Source organism: Phoxinus phoxinus (genome assembly GCF_949152265.1).
Source record: "Phoxinus phoxinus genome assembly, chromosome: 11".
Classification (NCBI taxonomy): Eukaryota; Metazoa; Chordata; class Actinopteri; order Cypriniformes; family Leuciscidae; genus Phoxinus; species Phoxinus phoxinus.
Window position 1 is genome coordinate 19,267,487 of NC_136886.1, and position 26,529 is coordinate 19,294,015.

General features: G+C 38.9%; 1 protein-coding gene across 1 annotated transcript in view; it reads right to left on the minus strand.

The window, feature by feature from the left end:
* tgfbr3 (transforming growth factor, beta receptor III) overlaps positions 1–26,529 on the minus strand; it is a 123,481-nt gene that overhangs the window by 49,464 nt on the left and 47,488 nt on the right. The window contains exons 4-5 of the mRNA XM_079627919.1: positions 18,139–18,276; positions 2,322–2,502 (exon numbers count right to left, since the gene is read on the minus strand). Of these exons, the coding sequence (XP_079484045.1) occupies positions 2,322–2,502; positions 18,139–18,276 (319 nt within the window). The remainder of the gene's footprint in view (positions 1–2,321; positions 2,503–18,138; positions 18,277–26,529) is intronic.

Consider the following 26,529-nt stretch of genomic DNA (forward strand, 5'->3'; position numbering starts at 1 on the left):
ACTCCCAGCCACTTTGGCATGTCTTGTCGTCTTGCTTGCGCTTGGCCCCGGTGATTGCTGCTTGCAGCTATATTTGCATGTGGATTCTCTCTTACATTTAAATTTTAAAATTTAAAAGCTGCATTTTAAGTAGGCATTACTCTAGCCTTCAGTGTCACGTGATTCTAATTCTAATATACTGAATTTGGTGCTCAGGAAACTTTTCTTATTATCAATTTTGAAAACAGTTGTGATGCTTAATATTTTTATGCAAAAAAAATAATTTATTTGAAACTGAAATATTTTGTAACAATGTAACACTCTTTCCTGTCACTCTTGATCAATTGAACACATCCTTGTTGAATAAAAGTATTCAATTCTTTAAAAAAAAAAAAAAATTACTTACTGACCCCAAACTTTTGAAAAGTTGTGTAAAATATAATTAAATGATGGCAAATTAGTTGTACACAACATTTACTCAAAATTCCCTTCCAAAAAAATCTGCATTCATTGACAAAACTGTCAGTAAAAAATGGAACTGTCAAAGTAGGGAGACACTTCTGACCAACCAATAGGACATGGTTACCAGTTGATGTTTATAATCTTGAAAATGGCCAAACACTGGCACTTTAATCACTTATATAAATTAAAACCATCATCATTCAATCAAAAACACAGCTTGACCTGATCTGTCCTGTTGCAGATTAATTACTTCCTAAAAAAATCCTCTCTACTCTTGAACACTGTTTTCTTTGCTCCTCCACAAAAGAGATGACGGCTCTTCTCTTTGCCCCAGAGAAACACAAGACAGATGCTTCCTTATTTGGCCATTACGTTTTTGGACAAAGCGCAAGTGTGATGAGTGTCAACTCCTCATGAAAGGCTGGCATCTTTCTCTCTGCTCTTCCTGGCTCTTTGAGGTGCTGGGGGAAAGAGGGTTGCCTGTGCTCTACAGCAAACAGATCGGAAGCATGTCCGCTCTCATGCGGTGCTACAAAGGGTAGAGATAGAGTAGAAGGCCAGAACTCTCCTGTAGAGGTAAACACAGCCTTTTGAGTCACTGCCAAACCTCAAACTCAAACACCGCTGGGCCAAATGTTTTACGGGACTGACTGAAACAAGCTTAGAGACTGGAAAGCCTACTTTGAATGATGCAGTCATTACTTTCTTCCAGTACTGGAATCTTGTGTTCTTTTACGGACTGAAAAATGAGCACCAGCAGTTTAACCGGGCAACCTGACAGCTGATAGATGCTGAAGTCAGACGTGTTGCTGGTTTGGTCTTAGAACTCAGCGGGGGAAACACGACGGAGCCCTGGGTGAAACACACAGCCGGATCTGTCCTTTTCTTCTTTCTTTAAACAATCCCTGCGGCTTGCTGCGCTAATGGCGCGTATTTGCAAGTATCTGTTTCTGCTTTCTCCGTTTCATGCTCTCAACGAGTAAACAACAAACTATTTGAATGTGGCAGCCCTGTCTGACTCAAACATCATATCAAAGTCCAAGCGTCGGTTTCAAGTTGAATCCCCCTAAACCGTTTCCGTCGAGAATAAGCCAAATTCCCGCCCTACAGGCTCATGTCATTGGGCAGATGGCTAAGATACTTTCTTAGGAGAATCTTGCAAGGCTTCCTGGTACTGCTTTAAATTTGGACTTTCTGTTTTGGGCTCTATTTTCTTTTATGCTTCTTCTATACCCTCCCTGCCAAACTTTCCTTTTGCTCATTCCCTTTTTCTTCTAGGTTTGCTATTCTCCCTCATCCTTCTCTTTTTAAAAGGACTGTTGTGAAAGGCTTCAGATTTGGCAAAGGGCCCATACGCACAAGCTGGCAGTCGGGGCTTTCATCTGAAACTCTTCCCGTATGTTTACTTGGCCTTTCCATCAATTCTCTATCTTGCGGCTGCTTATGAGCCTGACATGCAAGCAAATCAAATGATTACGAGTAAAAGTCAGAGAAAGCCCACAGATTTTGCCATGTTGTATTTAAATGAAACCCGAATGTTGCCCAGTGGAAATTAGAATGACTAGAGGTGGCTTCACTGGGATTTGCTTTTATTACCCATGGGTCCAGTTACTAAACACAGTCAAAAGGCAGCATTGAGAGTGAATTAGCATGTGCAGGGACATGATTGAAGTTCAGAGGCGGCAGAAAGTAATGGCACAACCTTTGTTTTAGGCCAAATAAACAAGCTAAATACTTTTTCTTTTCTTTTTTCTTTTTTTTTACAAAAAATACTGATTTTTAAAAAGTGTCAGTAGATCAGAAAAAAATATTAATAACAGTTATTTAAAAAAAAGGTTTTGAGGGATAAGTAAAAACTGTCCATGCTCAGAGATACATACCCTCTCCAACCTTGATGTAGATGTCATGGGCCATCTTGAGCTCGCTGAAAGAGGTAACAGCACTGTAGCGTTGATGGGCCCAGGAAAGCAGGTGTTCATTGCCATGAGGAAGATTTTCCATATTCACCTCACATGACTCATTTTTTCCTGCCTCAAAATGCACTTCAGATCCCTCTGCAACCTAAGAAAAATCAACAAAATAAAATGGTTATTGTCTTTTCTACCACAGTGTTGTTAAATTCTTCATTCTGATAGGTTGATAGATTCATTTTTCAATAACTAAACAAGTATGCAGAAGTTCCAGGTTTGATAACTCCAGTTCCATATCACTTTGACTAGTAATTCTGTTTTTTGTCAACACAATAATTCATAAGTGCGCATGATTTTTAACAATCGTATTACAAAAAGAAATTGGCAGATGTTTTTTCTGTCGGAGCTACCCCGATGTACAATACAAACCCCTTTTGTTAACTGGTGGAGTGTTTTTCCCACTTGACAGTTCAAGAAACAAAGATCTCTCTGTCAATGAAGACAGGCCCATAAAACTCGGAGCTGTATTGATATGCACATCCCATTTCACAGGGAGAAAATCTGAGGTAATAAAGTTTAAGGGCAAGACTACAGATTCAGGAGGAAAGGAAAAAGAGTATCACAACAGGCCTTTCCAAAATGAAACCTTCCACACGACCTTTGCCAAAACACATCTTTAACACTCTGTCCTGATGGTTTTCAAATCCTCTTTGAATGTGCTATGCACCATATTTTTACACATGGCCCTCTAACACAATAAGGTGTCGGCTTTCCACTGTTTATATAAGACACTGCTGTGCATCAGAGGAGATGGGCAGGAGGTAGAGTAGAGAGCTAACGGCTGCGATTAGCCTTATAGACAACATATGTACACACTTTCACACATGCAAAAGCAATGCAGACCATCAAAGTCAGACTTTAAGGGGATCAAATACTGTGTCATGCAGTATGCAGACTCAGCGGAGTGTACATATTGAACCCAAAATGGCAAAAAATTTGCATTCTAAGGTTTTAAATGGTTAGCATTAATAAAGTTAGGATAATGCATACTTTAAAAAGTAGGTAGCATACAGTCAGTTTAATTTTAAGTCATTTTAAATTTTAAGTCATTATAACTTTAATGTTTAGCAGACAGTGATTGTTTACATGCACAGACCTTATGATGTGAATACATTCAAACTGATTATGTGCAGATCTGCATCACATGTATTCCGCATACAATATCTGTGCATGTGAAGATCGGGTAAAAGTATGTAGCAAAGATTGGTGGGAGAGAGATATCCTGCTGGAATTCACAGTTTTGGAATTTACAGATTCAGGATAACATGGCATGTTTTTTGTGCTATGGATTTTATTAAAGAAAACATGGCTCTTGCAGAAAATACAATAAGAGCCCCTCTACCCCAATAATATGTGTTTTATGTTTATTTATAAAAACACAATAAAAAGTGCTTAGTTATTCTGCAAAGAAACACACTGCCTTGTGCATATATGTACGTTGAAACCAGCTGAATTTAAAGGTTTACAAAGTGTAACAAATCATTTTCAAATATGCATCTTCAGAATATGCTTCTTCAAATCACATACAAGTTTCGTTTCGAATCCAAATCACGATTTATCTGGTGTTTTTATTGTAGTACTTTTCATTGTGATTGAGCTATCATTCTGATTATAAACAGATTATTATTCTACATGCAAACATAATCAGAGTAGTGTTAGTCTTGTTGTGGACAGGAAGAATAACACAGTATGTACACTTCACAGCTGTCATAGCAACTCTGAGGAGTCTTGTCAGCTTCTGCCAGCTAACCTTTCATCCAGGATACTCTAAATACGTGTTATGTGCTTGATTTCCTTCAAATGCTATGTTTAAAGAATGAGTTGCAAATTATAGAAATGACAGAGAGTTAAAGCAAGCTTTGAAGTGAGCAAAATATTAAAGTAACATGGCCAAGAGGCAAGCAAAAGTAAATATGAAAAATAAGAAAATGTGTTTAAGTTTCATTTGATTGCTGGCAAATGTGTGTACGCTCTTGCAAATGTATAAAGCATTGCGTTGTGAGTTTCTCTGCATGTCGTCTTGCTTGACTTGGGCGGGCTTTGCTCTGAAAGTCCTCCCTTTTGGCTCCAAATGGACCCTGGGTCCACATGCTCCATTTCAGAGGGATAAACATTCACATATGTTGAAAAACTCGCCGTACAGCTCCACACAGCCAAGCACACGGTCTAGACAGCCCAGACTCATTACATTTCCATGCTAGTGAGGTTTTGTTCCATTCACTTCTCTCTCTCATTCTCCCAAAGGTGTTCTCTCTACTCTCAGTGGGCTCTGTGCTGGCAAACCCAATTAAACCATTATATCACACCACAGCTTTGATGGACCCCATACGAGCTGCGCAGAGAGCCAGACAGCCAATCTGAACTACAGCCAGAGACCTGTGTACTATTGTGCGGTGACAGACAGAAGAGGTGGAGTGAGGGAGAGGGAGAGATAAAGCGAGGTATATGACGTGCTGAATGAGCTGAGATCTGTCCTGGTGCACGACCCAGCACCATGAGGAACATCTGCTTGACCTCTGGACGGCTCCCCAGGCAAACGCCCCATCCTTGCCAGGAGTGATAAATTTCAAAAAGAAAGAGAAAAAACATGAGAAAGGCATGGAGGCCGGCAAATAATTTTGGTCTCGGTTGAAGGTTATTTTTAGGGTTCCTCCGTATTGTAGACCATGTTTTTTGTAAGAAATATTGAGGGTTTGACAAGTTCAGTTCAATAGAGGGAACTGACCATTTTTGGTGTATGAAGTTGAAATACACTTTAGTTCAATAGTCTGGGGTCGACTATTGATTGTATGAATAGATTTTTGATGTTTTGAAAGAAGTCTCTTATGCTCGCCAAGGCTGCATTTATTTGATAAAAATTCAGTAAAAAAGAACCGTGAAATTGTGAACAAATTATTACAATTTAGAAAAACAACTAATTCATACTTTACTTAAAGCCTTTATGTATAAAAGTATTTTGAATGCATTATTTATGCCTTGTAATGCACCTTATAATTCATTTAATGGTCTCATGAATAATTGTAATCACAGTTATAATAGATTATAATACACCTTTGGAAAGTATAATGCATTAAAACATGACAAACAACCAATTTCAGATGTAACAAGGATTATGTGAATATTATAATGCATTTTTAACTTTACAAATAATCATGAAAATATATAATGCATTATTTAACGAACATTATGAATACCTTGATACTGCATTATGCATAAAGGCCTTAAGTTTTTTATTTTAAAATATTTTAAAATGTAATTTATTCCTGCAATGGCAAAGATGAATTTTCTAAAGCCATTACTCTAGTCTTCAGTGTCACATGATCCTTCGGAAATCATGCTGATTTAGTGCTTAAAGCAGAGCTATGCAGTTTCGGGGATTTCTTTGCTATATTCTCGCTTTTTGCTAGCATGTTTCGCTATAGAGCTCCCCCTACAGCTTCGGAATAGATATTTGACAACACTGTCGAAAAACTTGTCGACTCTCAGATACCAGAGGGTATCGTGTTCGAACAGCGTGAGGGAGCGCAATAATGATAGAATTTTAGCAGATTTCTTTTTGCCGTAAAGCAATTCTTTACATCGTGAGACCTGATATCACGCGGAACTTCCTGACGCCGCGTCCGGCGGTCCGCCGGCTCAAAGTTGCAAGTGTGTTTTTTCCGCTCACATGCGATAGGGGGGTGCGAAACGACCACCATTCAACCCAAAAAAAGTTCCGAAGACTCCAAAGTTTTTCGGTTGAGAGGAGAGGAGTTGGAGAGGAGAGGAGTTGGAGAGGAGAGGAGAGGAGGAGAGGAGAGGAGAGGAGAGGAGAGGAGAGGAGAGGAGATGAGATGAGAGGAGAGGAGAGGAGTTGGAGAGGAGAGGAGAGGAGAGGAGAGGAGTTGGAGAGGAGAGGAGTTGGAGAGGAGAGGAGAGGAGGAGAGGAGAGGAGAGGAGATGAGATGAGAGGAGAGGAGAGGAGTTGGAGAGGAGAGGAGAGGAGAGGAGAGGAGAGGAGAGGAGAGGAGAGGAGAGGAGAGGAGAGGAGAGGAGAGGAGAGGAGAGGAGAGGAGAGGAGTTGGAGAGGAGTTGCAGAGGAGAGGAGTTGGAGAGGAGAGGAGGAGGAAGAGGAGAGGAGAGGAGAGGAGTTGAAGAGGAGAGGAGAGGAGTTGCAGAGGAGAGGAGTTGTAGAGGAGAGGAAGAGGAGAGGAGAGGAGAGGAGAGGAGAGGAGAGGAAGAGGAGAGGAGAGGAGTTGCAGAGGAGATGAGTTGTAGAGGAGAGGAAGAGGAGAGGAGAGGAGAGGAGAGGAGAGGAGAGGAGAGGAGAGGAGAGGAGAGGAGAGGAGAGGAGAGGAGAGGAGAGGAGAGGAGTTGGAGAGGAGTTGCAGAGGAGAGGAGTTGGAGAGGAGAGGAGAGGAGAGGAGAGGAGAGGAGAGGAAGAGGAGAGGAGAGGAGAGGAGTTGGAGAGGAGAGGAGAGGAGGAGGAGAGGAGTTGGAGAGGAGAGGAGAGGAGAGGAGTTGCAGAGGAGAGGAGTTGGAGAGGAGTTGGAGAGGAGAGGAGAGGAGAGGAGAGGAGAGGAGAGGAGAGGAGAGGAGTTGGAGAGGAGAGGAGGAGGAGAGGAGAGGAGAGGAGAGGAGAGGAGAGGAGAGGAGAGGAGAGGAGAGGAGTTGGAGAGGAGAGGAGAGGAGAGGAGAGGAGAGGAGGAGGAGAGGAGAGGAGAGGAGAGGAGTTGGAGAGGAGAGGAAGAGGAGAGGAGAGGAGAGGAGAGGAGTTGGAGAGGAGTTGGAGAGGAGTTGGAGAGGAGAGGAGAGGAGAGGAGAGGAGAGGAGAGGAGAGGAGAGGAGAGGAGAGGAGAGGAGAGGAGAGGAGAGGAGAGGAGAGGAGAGGAGAGGAGAGGAGTTGGAGAGGAGTTGGAGAGGAGAGGAGTTGGAGAGGAGAGGAGTTGGAGAGGAGAGGAGAGGAGAGGAGAGGAGAGGAGAGGAGAGGAGAGGAGAGGAGAGGAGAGGAGAGGAGAGGAGAGGAGAGGAGAGGAGAGGAGAGGAGTTGGAGAGGAGTTGGAGTTGGAGAGGAGAGGAGTTGCAAAGGAGAGGAGTTGCAGAGTAGAGGAGAGTAGAGTAGAGTAGAGTAGAGTAGATGAGAGGAGAGGAGAGGAGAGGAGAGGAGAGGAGAGGAGAGGAGAGGAGAGGAGAGGAGAGGAGAGGAGAGGAGAGGAGAGGAGAGGAGTTGGGGCTTCTGTTGGCAAGCCCAACTGAGCACAGAGGAGTTTATCGATTTAATTGCGGGAATAGGGCTGTAATTAGTCTTGAGGAATTAGAAGGAAAAGCCTAAAAACTAAATTAGCTCCAGGCTTTGGGAAGAGTTTCAAACCTCAAGAATTTCTAAAGGGAATATGAAAGCAATAAACCCACTCTGGAGTTCAGCCAGACCCCCAGCCCCCAACCCCAAACCATCTTCATCCTTTCCAAAGCCATCAAACTCAATGCCAGCATACAGATGGACATACATGTTTTTAAAAGATTATGGCAAATAATAAAACACAAGTCTAACTTTTAGCAAAGGCATCAAAAGTACTAGCTATATGACTGCCATCGAATCTCAAAATAAATTAAACAGAGCACCCACCCTTCAACAATGCATCCTACATAAGCAAAACATAATAATAATTAGGATCGCTCAGTGTGGGGTTTACCAGCAAGAAAATGAAAATGTGGAGTGGATCCCAAGTCATTACAATACATTTTGGGAGAGAAAAAAGCTGTCACTCCACCTAACTCACACAATCGGCTCATGGTGTCATGCAAAGCTTGATACTTTGACTACTTTTGGAACTATTTTTGTTGGCAGAGAAAGAAAACAAACTAATGTGCAAAATGTTGAAATGTGAGTGAAGCAATATTAATATTAACTTCTTGTTTATAAAGCTGTTGTATAAAAGAAGGACATGTACAACAGTAGAAACTTGGCATAATCATGTAAATACCATGGTACAAGTATATCACACAGACATTCAGAACCATAAAATATATCGAAGTAACATACCATAATATTGCCTGCTATAGAAAAGAATTGGCTTGACTCTGCAACACTTGTACCTGACAATGATGCACAATGTACATTTAAAAAATATATGAGGTAATAATGACTTCAGAGTGATTACAGAGTGAAAGGTAAGTAAGAACACAGGGCAGTTACTATAAAACAGAGAACAATTAAAAGGCAAGTTTCTCTTTAACGATGTGTCTTGTGAATGATGTGGTAAGTGTCGGTAAAGTGTGTTGAAAGCTGCTGCTCACCTTTATTGAGCATAATTAGTGGTGTGTGTTAAAACACAAATCACTAAATGGGAGGCAGTTACCTCACGCTGTAAACCCTCATCTCAATCCAAATTACAAGTCAGTTTTTATTTGTGCATCTATGTGAAACGGGTTCCAGGGTAAATAAGAAAATAAAACCCTCTTTATTTTTGTTATTTTGTTCTGTCTATTAGATTATGATTATATTTGATATCCCTATATACCCTTTTAATCAGAGCATCCCAAATGTAGCTTGTGTTTTTAATTGAATTGGAAAAAAAAAATTATATAAGCAATGCATATAACGTATTCGTTTAAATATTTCAAATGTTTTCCTATGTGAGAGTGCATCTTAAGGGCAAAAGCATTGGAAGTCCTTAAATGGATATGGTTTGGGTGTGTACTATTCCAATTACAAACTGTGTTAACACAGCCCCTCATTTAGTAATCCAGATATATCAAAATTAGAGGGTAAGAACCAATTTAAATGTGTACGCACCTGTTCCAGAAGAAAGTTTAGCGTGAGAACCTTTTCTGAACACAGACACCAAGAACATTGGCACGCGATTATTAGTGAACATGACCTGTTGTTGAGTGATACTGCACAGCTTTCCACTGAAACTAAAAGATGCCAAACGACAAAAAAAAAAAGTCATAAATAAATTTTATATCCACTGCAAAGTGTCTATGTTGGAGAAGTCTCATTTGAAAAGAATGACGTTTCCCTCAGTGTCTTGAGTGTCATCATTTCTCAGTCCTGCTCTTCTCACACTCACAATAACCCGTCTGGAACATTTCAGCAGGCTTAGCCCTGCATAAATCGTCCTGTTTATGCCTTATCTGTCAGTAAACAGGTCCAGATTGGAGCTTAGCCCTGGGTTTGCTCAGAGATATGAGCTAATGTACATGCTCTGCTCTCAGGAGTCTGACTCCGTCTGAGTCTGTGTTCAGGCCCATAGGATCACTGAAAGACCCTGTGAGGTAACCTGGCGAATTCAGAAATGTCCAGAGTTGCTGAGTCTTACACAACCCAACCAAATATCACACCATCCAGTCAAACCAAAATGTTGTATCTACTTCTTCTGAGAAAGCAAGAACAGCTTGACATCTGGCATTTGCTGATCCAAGGGTTTGAAAAATTGGGTTATGAAATTTTACACCCCACTGCTGCCATGGTTTTCGCACTGGTTTTGTAATGGTACCTACTACCTACGTTTACGCCTCAGCCAACGACGGCAACATATGCACCATTTCCATCACACCTGTGTTCTCCTAATATGCCCCATTAACATCTGTCCTCCAACTAGTAAACTACAAGCATATTTCACTGGATTTCCTGCACCTTCCGCCTATCAGCATCTACATATTACAACCATATGTTAAGGGGGGAAAAAAAGACGGCATGCCAAATGGTTTATATCAATTATAAGCACACACTAATCTCCAAAACGTTCACAATGAAACACTCTCTACTTGAGAAAGCACAAATATCTGTAGGAGATGATGAACTGCTCAAAACAGGCGTGAGAGAGGAGGAAAGAGATCCGACGTGAGCTCCTGAGATGGCGGGAAACAAACGTGCCATGACGTGCTGAAGAGATGAAGGCAGTAAATAAATTTGTGGGTGATTTGTTCTGCTTACTCCAGAAAGCTAATCAAGTTCCTGGCAACGTTCCATGGTCGTTTTCCTGTGAGCTGTAGAGAGAGACTGTCGTGGAACAAACAACACCATCTGTCTGCAAGCGCCACAGAAGAGCGTTCCTGTAGATCAACCTCCATCGCAAAAACCAATACTGATCCCGCAATGGTTTCAATTAAAAATCAGAGGGAGAGGGAGACTGTTTGTGCTAACCTCCCAAGGCAATAAAAATCAGGAAAACAGCCACTTGGCAAATACAGAAAGAGCAACAAATTTACAACAGCCAAACTTTTTTTTTAATCTTGCACCATCCATTATTTCAGAAACGCTTGCCAGATCGAAAACAGTCCCCCAAAAACAGACCCTGCTGAAGATCACAGATTAGACCAGAACGAATGTGCAGTCTGGTTAGTTCTGGTTTGGTGCTGGTCTAGTTTGTGGATCATAACAGCTGTTGTTCACCAGAAAAACTTTCTTTTTGGTGAAGCAACTTTCTGGTGACCAAAAAAAATCTAAGCAGCACGATGAAGATACCGATTTCCCATGCTGGTCACAAACAATGAAAGTTCAACATATGCCAACTATTCTGGTCTTCTTCAGACCTCTCTTGACAAAAACAATTTTTTGAGATCATTCTGATATACAAGTATCTACCCATAGCCCCCTTCAGACTCTTTCACAACTGGTGGAAGATTGGCAATGGCTTCACAGGGATTGTGTTTTACAATGAGATGTTTGGATTTCAGGGCTTTTGTTTTAGGGCGGTTGGTAAAAGCAGCCAACACCAGCTTTCTGCTCAGACTCCAGGACTCCCATCTGCCTCTTTGGACCTCCAAGTGCTGGAACCAGGAAACAAGGGTTGGCAGGGCTAATCCACAGACAACCAGCCTTATAAAGCCATTACTCAACTGTAAAAATATAGGGCCAGCACTGAGGGACTGAGAGGTAGAAACTTGCTTCCAGGGTCAATGACAAATAACAGTGTCCAAAATAAAGAGATGGAAAAATTATTTCAAAACATAGTTTAAAATGGATGAACCAAGTTCTTAGAAATGTATTACAGTATTTGTTGTCAAGTTGGTTTTGAAAAAAAGAGTCTGCCATTTTCATCAAAAGTTTACTTGTAATGTGATGTGGTGTAACCATCAAGTAAAGAGTAATAATTTTCTTTAAAATATATATTTTTGAACTTCGCTAAAAACATGAGGCTAACCTTAAAGTGTTTTTTTATTACTATTATTATTATTATATCAGGACAGCTGTAACACCATGTTTAACTTTATTCTGTGATTATTTTTATTTTACGGAAGTCATTGTATGAATGCACTTTTTATGATCTTTCTTTAAATAAATTAACTAAACTTTCTTTTAAAAAAAACAGATCTAGCCAAAAAGAAAAAGAGCATCATGTCATTGACCCTAGAGTAGTTGGGTTAAACTAGCTGGGTTGATTTGTGCCTAGACATGAGCAGATGTAAACCCTCTGCTTCCTCTCCAACCATGTTTGTAAATTTTAAACAAAATCGCACATGACTTGGCTACGATGCTACTTAAGCCATCTGCTCCAGCTATGTGCTGGAACTGAGATCAGTTCACGGAGCATTGAGCCGGAAATAGTTTCGCATTAAACAGGGTGTGTGTGAGAGTTTAGAAGAGCTGCGCTACGAAAGGATGAATTCTGTCAGTGTGTCAGGATGCCTGGTAAGGAGGTTCTTGTAGTAAAAAAATATATATATATAATAATAATAATAAAAAAGTGTGAGCTCATTGGCTTGGCTGATCTCACACTAACTGTGAAGGCTGTATGTGTATTCAGGTGATGTCATCATTAGACATGGGCTAATAAAATCAAAGCCAAGAGCAAAAGGAAGATGTGAAGTGAGGGATGAAGGTACGTGCTGACAGCTCAACAATGGGATCACGTCTCTGTTTTTTTCACAGTCCTGACTCATTATTGAGATGTTCCAGAACTTCCAGTGGAGAAAGAGGGCTTGAGGAGTAAAATTCCCATTTGCATCAAAAGGGCCAACAGATTACATCATCAGCTCACACACGGCATTAGCATTTATGTGCTATCAGTCAAAACGAATGGTCAGTTGGCTTTTCAATATGGCTGATGTTTAATGCTAATCCACTATGTAGAGTGCAGGGTGGCCAATATAATAAATATATAAATATTTTTCTTTTATATAAAGATTTTTTTTTACAATAGATTTGCATCAACTTTATCATAAGATCATAAGATTATTACTATGTCTGTTACATTTATTTAACGGCTGCTGTGAAAATGTAATGATCGCTGTTCACTGTCTATGATGCAGAAGTTTCTGTCGCTAATTTTTCTTTGGTCTTGGTGTGGTCATGATGTTTCGGCTTACATTACATTTTGTTGGTTTTGTGTGTCACCATATTCTTCAGAAATTCTCACACCGGTTGTCAATTATTTGTAATAAGGATTTTAGAATAATGAGGATGTATTACTTTATTTTATTTTGGTGATCACTCTCAAACTCACTATGCGGATTGCTTGTTGCATTTTTTTTTGTCAAAGTTAACTTATACAGTACTATAGAAGAAGATACGGTAAGCTATGAATTTACCAAGCTAGGCTAAAGTGGACTAGCAAAATAAAGTGTAACCCAAAATATATATATTTTTTAAATGGCACATGCATTGATGAATTGTTCACAATAAGATCATCAGGATGCATATAGAAGATACTGTATGGCGAAATTCTATTTCATGTCAACTTTAATATAAAAAAGGTGGATGACTATACAGTACTATGTTCAGTCCGGAAATAACATCCAGATATTTGTTCGTTTTAAAATGTGTTTATTAAGTTCAGAACATGCACTATTATTGGTTACTTGGTTACCAATAAGGGAAGAGGTGAGGGGGCCAAGATTCAAGAGTCAGGGTTCGCTACTGAAATTTTAGTCACTCAGCTTTCATTTATCAAGTCAATCATATTGTTTGTGAGTACTTTGAGTATTTGTCTTGACCTAACTGTAGCTACCTGCTAAAGTATCTGTCATAAACACAATGTTTACCCTTTCTCATAATGCTAGGGCACATTACAAGAAAGGGTAAACATTGTGTTTATGACAGATACTTTAGCAGGTAGCTCTGCCAAAAGCATAAACATGCTCTTTATTAGCACTGCATACGAAGCTAGACATTTAAAAGAGTGTTTACTTGCTAATAAACATCCAAGGATGACCTCAGCACATTCTCCTCTGAAATACATTTTGGCCATATAGTCATCTGCATGTAATTACATGAAGTTGACATGAGAACACATTCTGTCTCTACAGGACATAACTCAATTTGCGGTCTAGCACAGTATTACATTTTTCTCATCCATAATCTCAAAAGTATCTGTAACCAGAGCCTTGGTTACAAACCAAAAAAACAGGGTCCGCTGTGTTTCGGATTCATTCTGTGCTCATTTTGTGCCATGCAACAAGTGATATGTGTTGACGGGCAGTTTTACAGAATAAATAGTCCCTTCCCACAGCCAGGTGATGAATGACAACTACCAGCGTTCTGAATTCTGGAGGAAACACCGAATCTAACATGGTAAAAGTGGACTGACTCACACAAAGAGAATGCAGGGTGTAGTAGAGTTGGAGATCTCTCTGTGGCCACTAAAGGAGATATCAAGATATCATTATACTTGTCAGTATGCATGTTTAAGAAAGTCCCTTACATAGACAATGAAATAAAGCATGTATTTTATTTGCACATACAGAGTCTCTGTACAACCGCATGTACAGCACAAGCAGGAGAGCAGAACTTATCTACACACGTGGAAATAATAGTGGCTCTCAGCACTACATTCCTCTGGAATGCTATGGTTTTAAAACACATTTGAAAATGATTATTGCATAGAACCGCTAGCTACATAAAGGTATTTACAGTGTACATAAGGCAGGAAGAGTATGACAGAGTTAAACCAGTGAGGCCTCTTGCTCTCATTTCATTGTGATTTTCTCATGTGATAGGGACATGATGGGAAATTAACACCCACTACCAGCCAAATTTGGGTATTTTGGTGTTAACTTATTTACCAGCAACTGTGGTGGTACAATTAAACTGTGGTACAAGGAATTCTTTGTAACAACGGCATGCACATGTACGTTTCTAAGAGCAGAATTGTGTATTATATGTTATTTAAATGCATCTCCCATGTTCACTTTATATGCGTAATTCCAAATCATTTTGTTCGCTATGGCTAATTCACACTGCACCACAAGACACACTGATACAACACAACCCAACGAATGCGTCTGTTGGTGCAGTGTGAATGAGCCTTTATACATGTTCAAACTAGTAAATTAACAACACTCGCAAAACATTATTGGTTGCAGGCAGCCATAGATAAGAGCAGTGCCGTTATTGTTAACGTTAATCTTTTTAGATTTTCAAATTGTGAGAGACCACTTTTTTTTGTGTGTGATTTAATACGCGATGTGAAGAAGACAGCACACCACACACTAACAGATTCTATTCACAAACAACCAGAGTCCCGACAGTGAACATGGGAAATCTCGCAAAATATCTCATGGTCAAACGTGACTTTAGAGTAAACAAACATGGCGGACGAGGGGAAATGGAAATGGCGATAATAGAGTTTGGACTGCTTTTTACAGAAAATTCGGGTTTGGATGAAGTCGTGTTATGCTTCCGTCTTCCGTCAGCTTGCCTTCTGATATTGTTTCGTTCCACGTGACAATCTACAGAGTGCGTGTGCGTTTGTCCTCAGGGTTCCCCCTACACAACAGGATTTCTGATCGTAAACATTCAACATTATGGATATTTCCGGTTTGAGATCGGTGCGGCCCTGACGTTCTTCCGAGCAGATTCAATCATTCTTAACACACCTCACACCAAGGGGAAATCTGAAGAGATAATCTGTAGAACCATCAAGATAATCGGGACTTTACCTAGGATTTTTGGAAGAGGAGAATTGAGCCCAAAATCAGCCCTATTATCTTGCAATAGGTGGGTGCCTTAAAACTAAATCTGAAAAAAAAAAAATCTGAAAAATATATAAATATTAGATGACAAATAAAAAATAAAAAATAAAAATAAAAACTGAAATGTTAACTGAAATAAAATAAGTTGCAGACTAAAATTACGAAAACTAAACCTGACATAAAAATAAGTTAAAGCTAAATAGAAATATATACAAATAATTTTAATAAAAATGACAAAATAACCCAAACTAAAACTAACATGAAAAATAAAACAAAATAAAAGCTAATTAAAACTGAATAAATTCTACAACAGTATATAAATATGAAATTAACACTGAATAAGAGAAGAACATCCTATCGCTGAAAAAAATCCATTATAAAAGTCCATTTCCCATTCAATGCTAAATTAACTAATTCAATAGCAATGCTTATGATCAGAGATACTTCCCAGCCCACTTTTATTTTCTCATTAAGCCTGACTAAATGTGGTTGGCTATTCAGTGGGTGGCTTTCTTTACTTAACCCCCCCCACACACACACACACACACACACCCACACCCCCACCACACACACACACACACACACACACACACACACCCAACCCCACGCTCCTCCAGCTCTCCTCTGAGCTCCCTCAGCGCAAAAGAGGAACTCCCTGGATCTTGTCATCTTGTTATTTTGGGGTGAAGAGGAGTGAAGTAACGCTGCTCTGTTTCACAGGATGGCTGGAAAATAATAATGTTGTCAGGGAGAATCGTTGTTGCTGATCTCATTTGGTCCTTCATTTATTTGTGAGTAATGTTGCTTCAAACAAAAAGGCATTTCAATGGTTTCCATGCATAAACAACTCCATGACAACCAAAAGAGAGATTCTTTTGTTTTGTTTTTTGTTATTTTTTTCCTGGCTGTGAATGTCATCTGCTGTGCAGTAAATACTAAATGGTTTGGATTTAAAATAGGTGTGTAGAGATGGATTCTGATTATGTTCCAGGCGAGATGTTTTGAAAGCACACAGAATCTCTCAAAGGAGATATTTTTAGTATCTCTATAGTTTGTCCTATATTAAATAATAATAGGCCTCATTCATAAAACTCATACAAATTAATGAATTTGTATAAATCGTATGTAAGAGCATTCTAAGGTACACTGTCTTATGCAGTGATATATATATATAATGGACATGGGGTAACACTTTATTTTGATAGTCCACTTTAGACATTCTACTAACTATAAGTAACTTTGCAGCTACATGTCAACTAACTGTCATTAGAGGATTAGTAGACTGTATGCTTAATATAAAAAAGATGGATGAATATACACAGTAATATGTTCAGTCCGGAAATAACATCCAGATATTTGATCGTTTTAAAATTTGTTTATTAAGTTCAGAACATGCACTATTTTTGGTTACTTGGTAAAAAAATTTTTACCAGCATCTCACATTAAATCATTGTTGCTAATAAATTCAGAAGCATGAATCCATACCAATCAGAATGCATCCAATCTGATTCCAGATTCTGTAAGTACTGTTTATATGAACCCTAAACGACGCAATACAATTACACTGTACCATTACCGCAAGTCACTCTACCGCAAGTATAATTGTCATTTTTGCCTTGATGACATGCCAGCTTTCTTTTTAGATACATGTCAAAAGAGCTTTTTAGCATAAATCAAGTAAACATTCAGTCTACAATGTGTGTAAATAAATAGACGCATGTTCATATGACGTTAAACGTATTCAAGCATTTACATGCTTATTTCTTCCTATTGATTGGACACCACCCCCTTTCAATCGTAATTTCATTCTGATTGAGCTAAATCGGATCAATTGAAGTGTTTACATGAAGGCTTTTCAGTTCGATTGAGCCATCAATCCGATTATAAACTGATTATTAGGGTGCATGTAAACATAGCTATTGAGGGGACGCATCAATTCCCAAAACTATGCACATGGGCTCCCAAAAAAAATTTGTTCAGCTTGTGTTTCATAAATGAGGCTCTCCTGCTGCTCAGATTTTTCTACTGAAAGCGTCCAGTCGTCTCACACGTGTCTCCTCTAGAGTTTTAGTAGAGATCTCTGCAGACTTTTAAATTTGCCAAGATATAAAATTCTGCAAATCCAACGTCAGAGACCTCAACATGAACATTTCTCATTAAAGTTTTCCCAGACCAAATAATCTGAGCCATGCAATACACATTAATAACTCTACACTCTTACTCTATGTCAGCAATTGTCCCATTTGTGTCCAAAAAGTGTATGCATATCTGAGAACTCTAAGTCTCATGAGCTATGAAAGAGCACCCACTGAGCAATAAGTGTTTCTGTGGCCAAAGCGATGGTTAAAGCAGTGTGAAACAGAGCGAAGCCACAAGCGTCTCGACACCAAACATCCTTTAGGCAGCGTGGTGAACATCAACAGCAGTCAATATAAACCTGTGAGCCTGTGCCAGATGCAATTACACAAGCCTCTGTCTGAAAGATGGTTGTGTTGGCATGGGGTGTGTTTACGTGTGTATACGTGTGCGTGTGAGCGTGTTTGTGTTTCCTCTGGGTACACACACCTGAATGCATCTTTGAGCGACTAAGACCTCTGCTGACAGGAGAGTGGAGAAGTTTGTTTGAGGAAGGTAAGACGAGCCAAAGAGAGTGTAAATGAATTGTGTGTTTAAAGATGCTTGTTGATTTGGAATGAATGAGAATCTGAATATGCATTACTGAGAAAATGTAGATGGAGTTGGCTCAGAAGCAGTGCTGGGGAGGAAGGAGAGAGAGACAGGGCGGGTGATAGAGAGACGGTTTGAGAGTCATAAAGCAGGTCAGACTCACATGGAAGATGCGTTTGACTCCTGAGACCAGTTTCTCTGTCCGAAGCTTCCAGAGGACGGGCTGAGGGGAGTTCAGCACAAAGACCAGTGGTTTCTGGTGCATTTGCAGGGACTGGATGGGCCGCAGATGTAACGCCACCTGAACACAGCAAAGAAAGGGGTCAAATGAGAGCGAGAGAGAAGGAAAAAGACATGAAATGCATAGAGTGCTGAAGACAATGAAGACTTTCACTAAAGACAGGAAGGACACATGGAGCTCTGAACTGTATAAATTCCACAGAGCTTCTGCTGTTAGGAATTCTCAGACATTTTTTGGCCTTTTTAAAGTACAACGTTTTGGTTCAGTAGGTTCACATTTGATCTACTACAATTTTAGGGAATTCAGTGACACTTTTTAATATTCACCATTTGTGAAATGAAAATTGTATATATAATTTTGAAAAACGGCAGTCATTATCTTTTGCAATCAATAAAATGTTGTTACTTTTTATTTGATGTTTATACTGTGACATTTTTAGAAAACAATTTATGAAAATTATTTTTCCAAATTGAACCTACTTTTTTTTATGCATTTCTAAAAACATGCATTTATAACTAGAATTTTTTATATATTTTTCATTTTCTTCATTTGGTCACTCTTATTTGTCATTGACTCGCGAACACTGAGTTCACCTTTGCTCATTGTAGCCTACATCTCAAATAATATTTTAAGCACAACTAAAGCTGCTTATATTTATATATGGGATCGTATCCGATTATAGAGCACCCATAAGTGTGCACCCATAAGTATGGCTAAAAATCATGCTAGCAAAGCTTTTGTTTATATCATAAATAAAATCCTGCTACAACAGTTGAAACTGAAATCCTTCCCTCGACTCTATTTGCATTTATGGTGACCCTACGTGAGCTTGCGGGCCCAATGATGAGAACATCACTGTCATAAATAATTTCTCCAAACGTCTCTCCTGTCCTCTTTTCTCTTTCTATTCCATCCCCTCCTCAGTTGCATTCTGTTGTTATTGCAGTAATGTAAGTGCCAAAAACATGACTACAGAAGCACTGTGGATGCCTGTTACTCCTTATCAGAATGTGTGCTATTTATGTCTCCACCCCACTGATAATCGCACAGCGACTGAGAAAGCCATGTTTTTCTTTGGAAGGACACAATATGTGGCCACACTGGTATTTGAACTTTCACACACAAGCTCTTTTGTTAAAAAAAAAAGATGGTGATAGTAATGGAGCGAGAGGAGAGAGAAATATAGAGCTACACAGCATGGATCGGTCGATTAATGAGGTTGAAGACTTTATATAGATGTGTTTCTATTTTTGGTTTTAGCTTTACTTTCAGCTTATTTACACAATTTCATTTTTGGAAAATAAAATGGTACAGATGTTTAGCCTATATATTTGTTGAATATCTGCCGGTAACACGACTTAATGGCTACACAATCACAGAATCTGGGTTATTTTTAAATGCTGGCATATGAATGCAGATTAAGGCTTTTAAAATGCATTTAAAATAATTATTAGTCTTGTTAGTGGGTGAAAACTAATAATATATATATATATATATATATATATATATATATATATATATATATATATATATATATATATATATATATATATATATATATATATATACATACATACAGTATATTGAATTTCCCAACATACAGAGAAAAAAAGAGTCAAAGAAAGCTGTGGATTTGGATTCTGTCATTTCAAATATTCATAAATCTGTTTCAGATTCTAAGGAGGTATTTAGCCGGTGTTTTGTTGCATTATACCCGGTCTCACAGCTTCTGACGGGGCCCAGTGGGCCAAATATAACCTGCTGATTTAGGGCCTGCAGTGGGGTCGAAACCAAACTCCATTCCAGACGTGGTTTGATTAACTACCTCTCAACACTGACCTGACAAACAAGCACTGCCTCATCACCTTTAGAGCTTTATTACTCATCCTCTTCATCCATCGGGCACTGACCGATTACCTACACTTCAATCAGCAATCTTTCAAAATATATATATTTTTTTAAATATCTTGTTTTTTCCTCACACAAGGCTTTAATACTGCTTCAAAAGATCACAATTTTGACACTTTTATGATTTTGTGTGTTCTTTGGAAGCTTGGAAGTTGCATTCGTTGTATTTGCATGGAACATTCTTCAATATTTCTCCTGGTGCTGGTAAATGAGTAAATGATGACAGACTTTATTATCATTATTATTATATTGAGGTGAACCATTATTTTAAACTCTGAGGTCACCATGTATATTTCATATAGTTTGAAACAGTTTTTATTGTGGTCAACAAAGTCATGTGGTCAAAATGTCAAATTGCAGAATCATTTATATTTATATCTGGAATTAAATTATGGTGAGTTACATGATGATAATTTTTCTTTTGGAGTGAACCCTTCTTTCAAACTCTCAAAGGACATCCAGGATATTTTTTTAATATAGTTTGAAATAGTTCCTTTCACAGTTGGCCCTTTCTCAGGCTAATACTATTACACACTTGAGAACATATTCCCACGACTACATCAGAACAGCCAGTGTCAAATTATTGACTTAACAAATTAGTCAGTTAAGCAATCAGACACTGTAAACTTAATTTGGAAATTATATTATCTTAGATCCAGTCAAAACACATCTACAAAGACGTTGCTATGATGCAGTTACTTAGTGTGTAAGATAAGGAAAAGTTCAATTGAACTGCATATGAAAACTTTATTCATTTATTTATTATTATTTTTAACTGAAACATTGAATCATTTTATTTTTACTCTTGAGTGCAACATTCAAATCCAGAAGGTCATGTCCAACCAAACCATTTCTTATAACTAATACTAATTGTTTATTATTATAATAAACTTTGTTAATTATGTTTATGGCGGAGAACCAAACTTCTTGTTGAAATGCCTTATGCCCCCATTTATTTACTGTACATTATTAAGGGTAACTCAGGGTAGCTCAATCGACATGTCCTAAATGAGACACTTGATGTGGACATGCGGCCTTATGACTTTCTCTTGTGTGCATCTATCCACAAGATCACAGGCTGTCACATTTTCATATTATGGTGCAAATGGTGCTCAATAGCGCCCTCTATGTAGCCACAGTGTGCTCTTGATCTGCCTTTCGCAAAACTACATTGTAAATTACTACATCAAGTTTACAATTTGGTAAAGTAATTTACTGTGCATTAGTGTGTGTGACTCTGGGCAACGGAGACCTCTTCTGCATGGTAAAATGGACACGTCCCAAATGGAACACCTGATGTGGATATGCCACATTTTCCTCCTACGCAATGTCCTATGAAATGTGCGCTCAATACACCTTACTGGCAAACTTTGTTAGGGCCGAGGATGCCATTTGGGACAAGATCAGTGCGTACCTAGTCCAACAAAACTGAATTAAAAAAGAGCAATAAACCTTGCCATTTCAAGATGTCCGTTTTAGAGGAAGCAGATGTGTTCCTGGTTTGAACTGCGATGTGTTTACGGTCTGCCCAAAATGACAATGACATCTTAAGTGAGCTCTGACCAAGGTTTGGAGCTGCGTAATGAGCATCTCCCCCGCAGATTTGAGCCCGTAGGGAGGACGCTGGAGTAAATAAGAGTGTTTAGCAACGAGCAAAATAAAAGTGTGGCAATAATCATAACAGTGGGGTCTTTGGAGAGCAGAGAATGGAAGATATTACAGAGTGCGTATCACAAAGGGCACAGAGCAAACTCAGACGCACAAGCAAGAGACCCTCGCTTTTCGTTCCACTGTTTTTTTTCCCGCTCACTTGCCTTCCTAAGTCTGTACTCAGTGGAAAAATTTCAATAAGCATCCAATAGGCCTATCTACCCAAGCCTCCCGCTTGGCTCAGTCTGCGCAGACGTTCACAAACAAATCCTACCTGCATGGAAAGATTTTGAGTGGGGAGGAAAAAACTAAACTGATAAATGGATCAATTTGCTGAATAATTAAAGGAGTTATTCACCCCAAAATGAAAATTATGTCACCATTTACTCATCTTCATTTTGTTCTTAACCCATAAGACTTTAATTCATCTTTGAAACACAAACCTAAGAGATGTCTCTCCCTCCAAAGAAAGTTTATTACATCAAAATGTTGATGCTTCGAGAAGTGCATAGAGACTGTAAAAGAAATGCATATAAATCGAGTGGTTTAATCCATGCATTCTGAAGAGACATGACACATACTTTATATTATGAACAGATTTATATCAGGATTTTATTCAAATATAAACATTGATAAATGTACAAACCTAATGCAAATATGTTAAGCAAGAGCTCAAACATGCTAGATGTGCGAACCAATGAGGTTTGTTCTTGCACGTCAAGCACAGCAACCTGTGATAAATAAAAGTCTTACGAGTTTGGGAAAGACATGAGTGAGTAAATTATGACAAATTTCCATTTTGGGTGAACTATGCTTTTCAGCAAGAAACAGAGAAAGAAAATCGAAGAAAGATTTGTCTGAATAAAGGGATGCAGGGAGTTATAAGGAGAGGGGCGCAAGCACAAACTCTCCTGGTTGTAAAAATCGTGGAATTTCAGAATCAGACAGAAACAATTCCAAAAAAGTGAGTCATTAAGAGGAGGCACAAACACAGTCGTGCTGCCGTTCCAAAACTGCTCCAAGGTGAGAAGCAAATTACCTTGGCTAGGCATGAGCTAAAAACCCAGCTCTCCAGGGTGAGCTCACATACTCCGCATCACACATTGGCAATGCTGGGAATTGGGAGCGTTGATTAGTCCCACATCGCACAGGTTCTGTGAAACTCCATCTGGGATGCTGTAATGCCTCTGTAATGCATGCACTAAACTGAACAATACAACATGGTTTACAAAGGATTTCTACAGTATTTGAATATAATATACGTTCACAAAGAAATGAGTTCATCCTTCTATATTGCATGTTCAGACATGCAAACACACATATCTCTTTCCACTGACAAGGTTCCACTTAAATAAAGGTTTTTCTTATACCTGCTGGTCCTCTACCAGCTACTACTGATTTTAGTTAGTTGTTCCTAACTAACATTAGAATGCTGTGAAGTTGCATTCATCTGCCTCCCATTTTTGGTACAATGCCCACATCTCAAAATCCAATCAACAACCGATGGATAGAACCAGGTGACTGGCAGATTGTGGTAAGATACTTGATTAGGTCATCATTGTCAAGTCAGCAGAAATACGAGACGATCCCCCGGTCAAGTACTGGCTATGGCACCAGCAACAGCGCCGTAGCAGTGGAAAACACATTACAGCCCTCTTCAATCTCAGTGTCACCACTGGAACTAACGCTGAATTGCAAACAGAGTTGTTAAACTCACCAAATCAAGCCCTCAGAAGAACGGACTGGTTGAAATGATCATGTTTCAAGAGATAAAAAGTGAGGCATGGCCAGTGTGAAGCCCAGAGTATGAGTCTGGACCTGATTTCACAGGTCACTGCACTAACCGCTCTCTGATGGTGCTGCATGGGCCCGTCGGGCCAGATTGAGTTACAAAGAAACTACAGGTTCTGATAGGAGACAGCTGCACCTCCCCGTACAAACCCATCCCAGAGGCTAGCATCGCTGCAGGGGGTGATGGGAAACCGATCACACCATGTCATTTAACACACAAGCAACCTATCATTCAAATCAACAAATCAACCTCGGTGAGAGTTCCTGTGCGGAGACCATGCTGTTCCTGTCTATTTGTCTGTGAAACCTTCATAATTCCTGCTTTCTTGTGCAAAGCAATAATTATTCAACTCTGTCAACTCATTATGTACCGCAAATCTTTCTCTTTTATTGCTGACAGCAATTCCTTGCTCAGAGGGAAGGGTGTTGACTCCATTGACAGAGCTTGTTATGTGACCGATAGTCCTCCCAAACTTTTAGTTCACTAAACATCCTCTAATTAGATGCCAAATAATGCAAGATAAGCTAAACATTAAGCCTTGATGAACATAGCATTCACAGTTTTCACTTGGGCCATGTGAGGTTTCGGGGAATGGAAGATGTACGTGGGAAACGGAAGAAGATGATGGAGAAACGATATGGATTAATTTGTGGAGAAATGGGGAAACTGAGAAAAAGTTGGTGATCAGATAACTAGTCCCTTTTAGGGATGTCAAACGTACTGGTACGTTGCTACAAATTTGGGACTAAAATACAAATAAATACTAACAATAACAGTCTTGCTACAGTTTGGTTAATATAAAGTACCAATTAGGCAGAGATTTTACCTTTTATTGAATTACAATCTTTAACCATTACTTGAATAAGAGAAGGATTTACTTATTTGAATTAGTGTTACATATTGTACCTAAAGAATGTGACCATAATAGTTTTTTTTTTAATGTGGTATCGAAATTGCTCTTGATAATTTGCACTGCCATTGACATTAATTGTGATTTTATTTCTTCCAATTGGAACTTTATATCTCACAACTGTGACTTTATTTCTTACACTATGACTAAATATCTCAAAATTGCACGTTTTTCTTGCAAATATGGCAAGGTATAAAGAAAAATGAGCTACAAAGATGTTTCTTTGATGATACTGCCCCAGTGACAAGCTGTTTTTGATATTTTTTGTATATATACTGAATCTGAATTGTGATTGCAATCTATTTGAAACTGTATCTCAGATGTGGAAACAGTCTTCCATATTTAACTGCACAAATTCACGAATTAGATCTCGATAACAACTGTCAGTTATAAAGTTTGCTTTCTCGAAATAATGCAATGTTTGCACATTCTCTGTGACTGTGTCAGAGCAACACACTTAACTTTGCTTAGCAAAGCAGACATTTGTGCTGTCAAGAGATTTTCTTGTAAATTTGATAAAATCGCTGACATGTGTCTGTACATGATCTCCGCTACGACTCAATTTGACTGCACTCTGTTTGAAACAATGTAGAGCTATGCGAGCGTTTGGCACTGTTATAAACACAAATCTTTCTGTGTGTGTTGTGCATCTTGGTTCTTTCTGCATGGCTGAAGAAGAAGAAATGAGGTAAAGATTGAGGGTCAGATCAATCTGTTGTGTGCTGTTATCACCACTGCTCAGTGATCTGTAACCTCAACCTAAAGCCCATTTACTGCACTGTGATGTCTATCTGCCGGTATCTAAGCGTGCAAACACACAGATATGTCTACCTCATCAGCCCTCTGTGCAGACACATCAGTGCACGTGGGTAACCGATAGCCATCACGCTGTGTGTTTGTGTGTGCTTACAGTGCTTGTATGAATTTAGGGGCAAGTTTGGAAGAAAAATCTGATAGCCCTAAGCCTCTGTGTGTTATGTGCACAAAAACACACTTGACCTCATTAAAGAAAACAGAGAGTTTTCGTTTTATGATGAATATGCACTTTTTTGTCTCTGTTTTTTTGCCGTCACAGTTGCCAAAGACCCATTATAGATTTGCTATTAAAAAAAAATGCAAAAACTCCTATTTTCCTAACAGGTATTTTTGTAAATGATTTAATTCCAAATAAAATTAATGCTTTTGAAATGTAAAATATCTAAACAGAATTCTCGTCAAAATATATTTTTCATGAGATGAGATAAAAATGTAATATAGTAAGTTCTCTTGTTTTTAGAGAATATATATTTAATAGTGTATGTATACTAATGGTGCGTTCACACCGGACGCGAATAGCGCGTCAGGCGCGAGTGATTTCAATGTTAAGTCAATGCAAAGACGCGTTAAACGCATTTTACGCGCGTAACCCGTCTTTGCATTGACTTAACATTGAAATCACTCGCGCCTGACGCGCTATTCGCGTCCGGTGTGAACGCACCATTACACTGTGTATTTGAGTGTACTGTATCTTACTGCACTGATTTTCTCAATTGTTTTAAGTATAAACACGTAAAAAAAGATGAGACAAAACAAGTACATATATCTTCTTTTATGGATTTCTAAATATGTCTAATATAAAACTTCAAATATATTTAAAAAATAACAGAATAAGCATTTATAAATGTATTTAAAAATATTTTTTTGCAGCGCACAAAACCAAGCGCAAACAAGTTGTTACAACAAAAGACACTAAAATTATGAAAATGAATGGTCTTCCTTCTCTGGCCTGGGTAGAACATTCCCTCCAGCTGTCAGTCAGCTGCGAACTTTGACAGCGAGCTGAATGGAACGCCCACTTCCTGACAACGCGCTGACAAACAGGACAGACCAGGTTACTTTTCGGTTACTTTTGACATTAAACAAAGTCTCACCTTTCAAATTTGGTCATTTTTTTAAAGAAATTTAAACAATAAATACCGTTTTGTGGCTCTTTAATGTGTCGTGACAGATCGCTGTAGAGCCTCAGTTAAAGCTGCTCGTGAACCGATGACCTCTTCCTTCTAGTTAATTTATA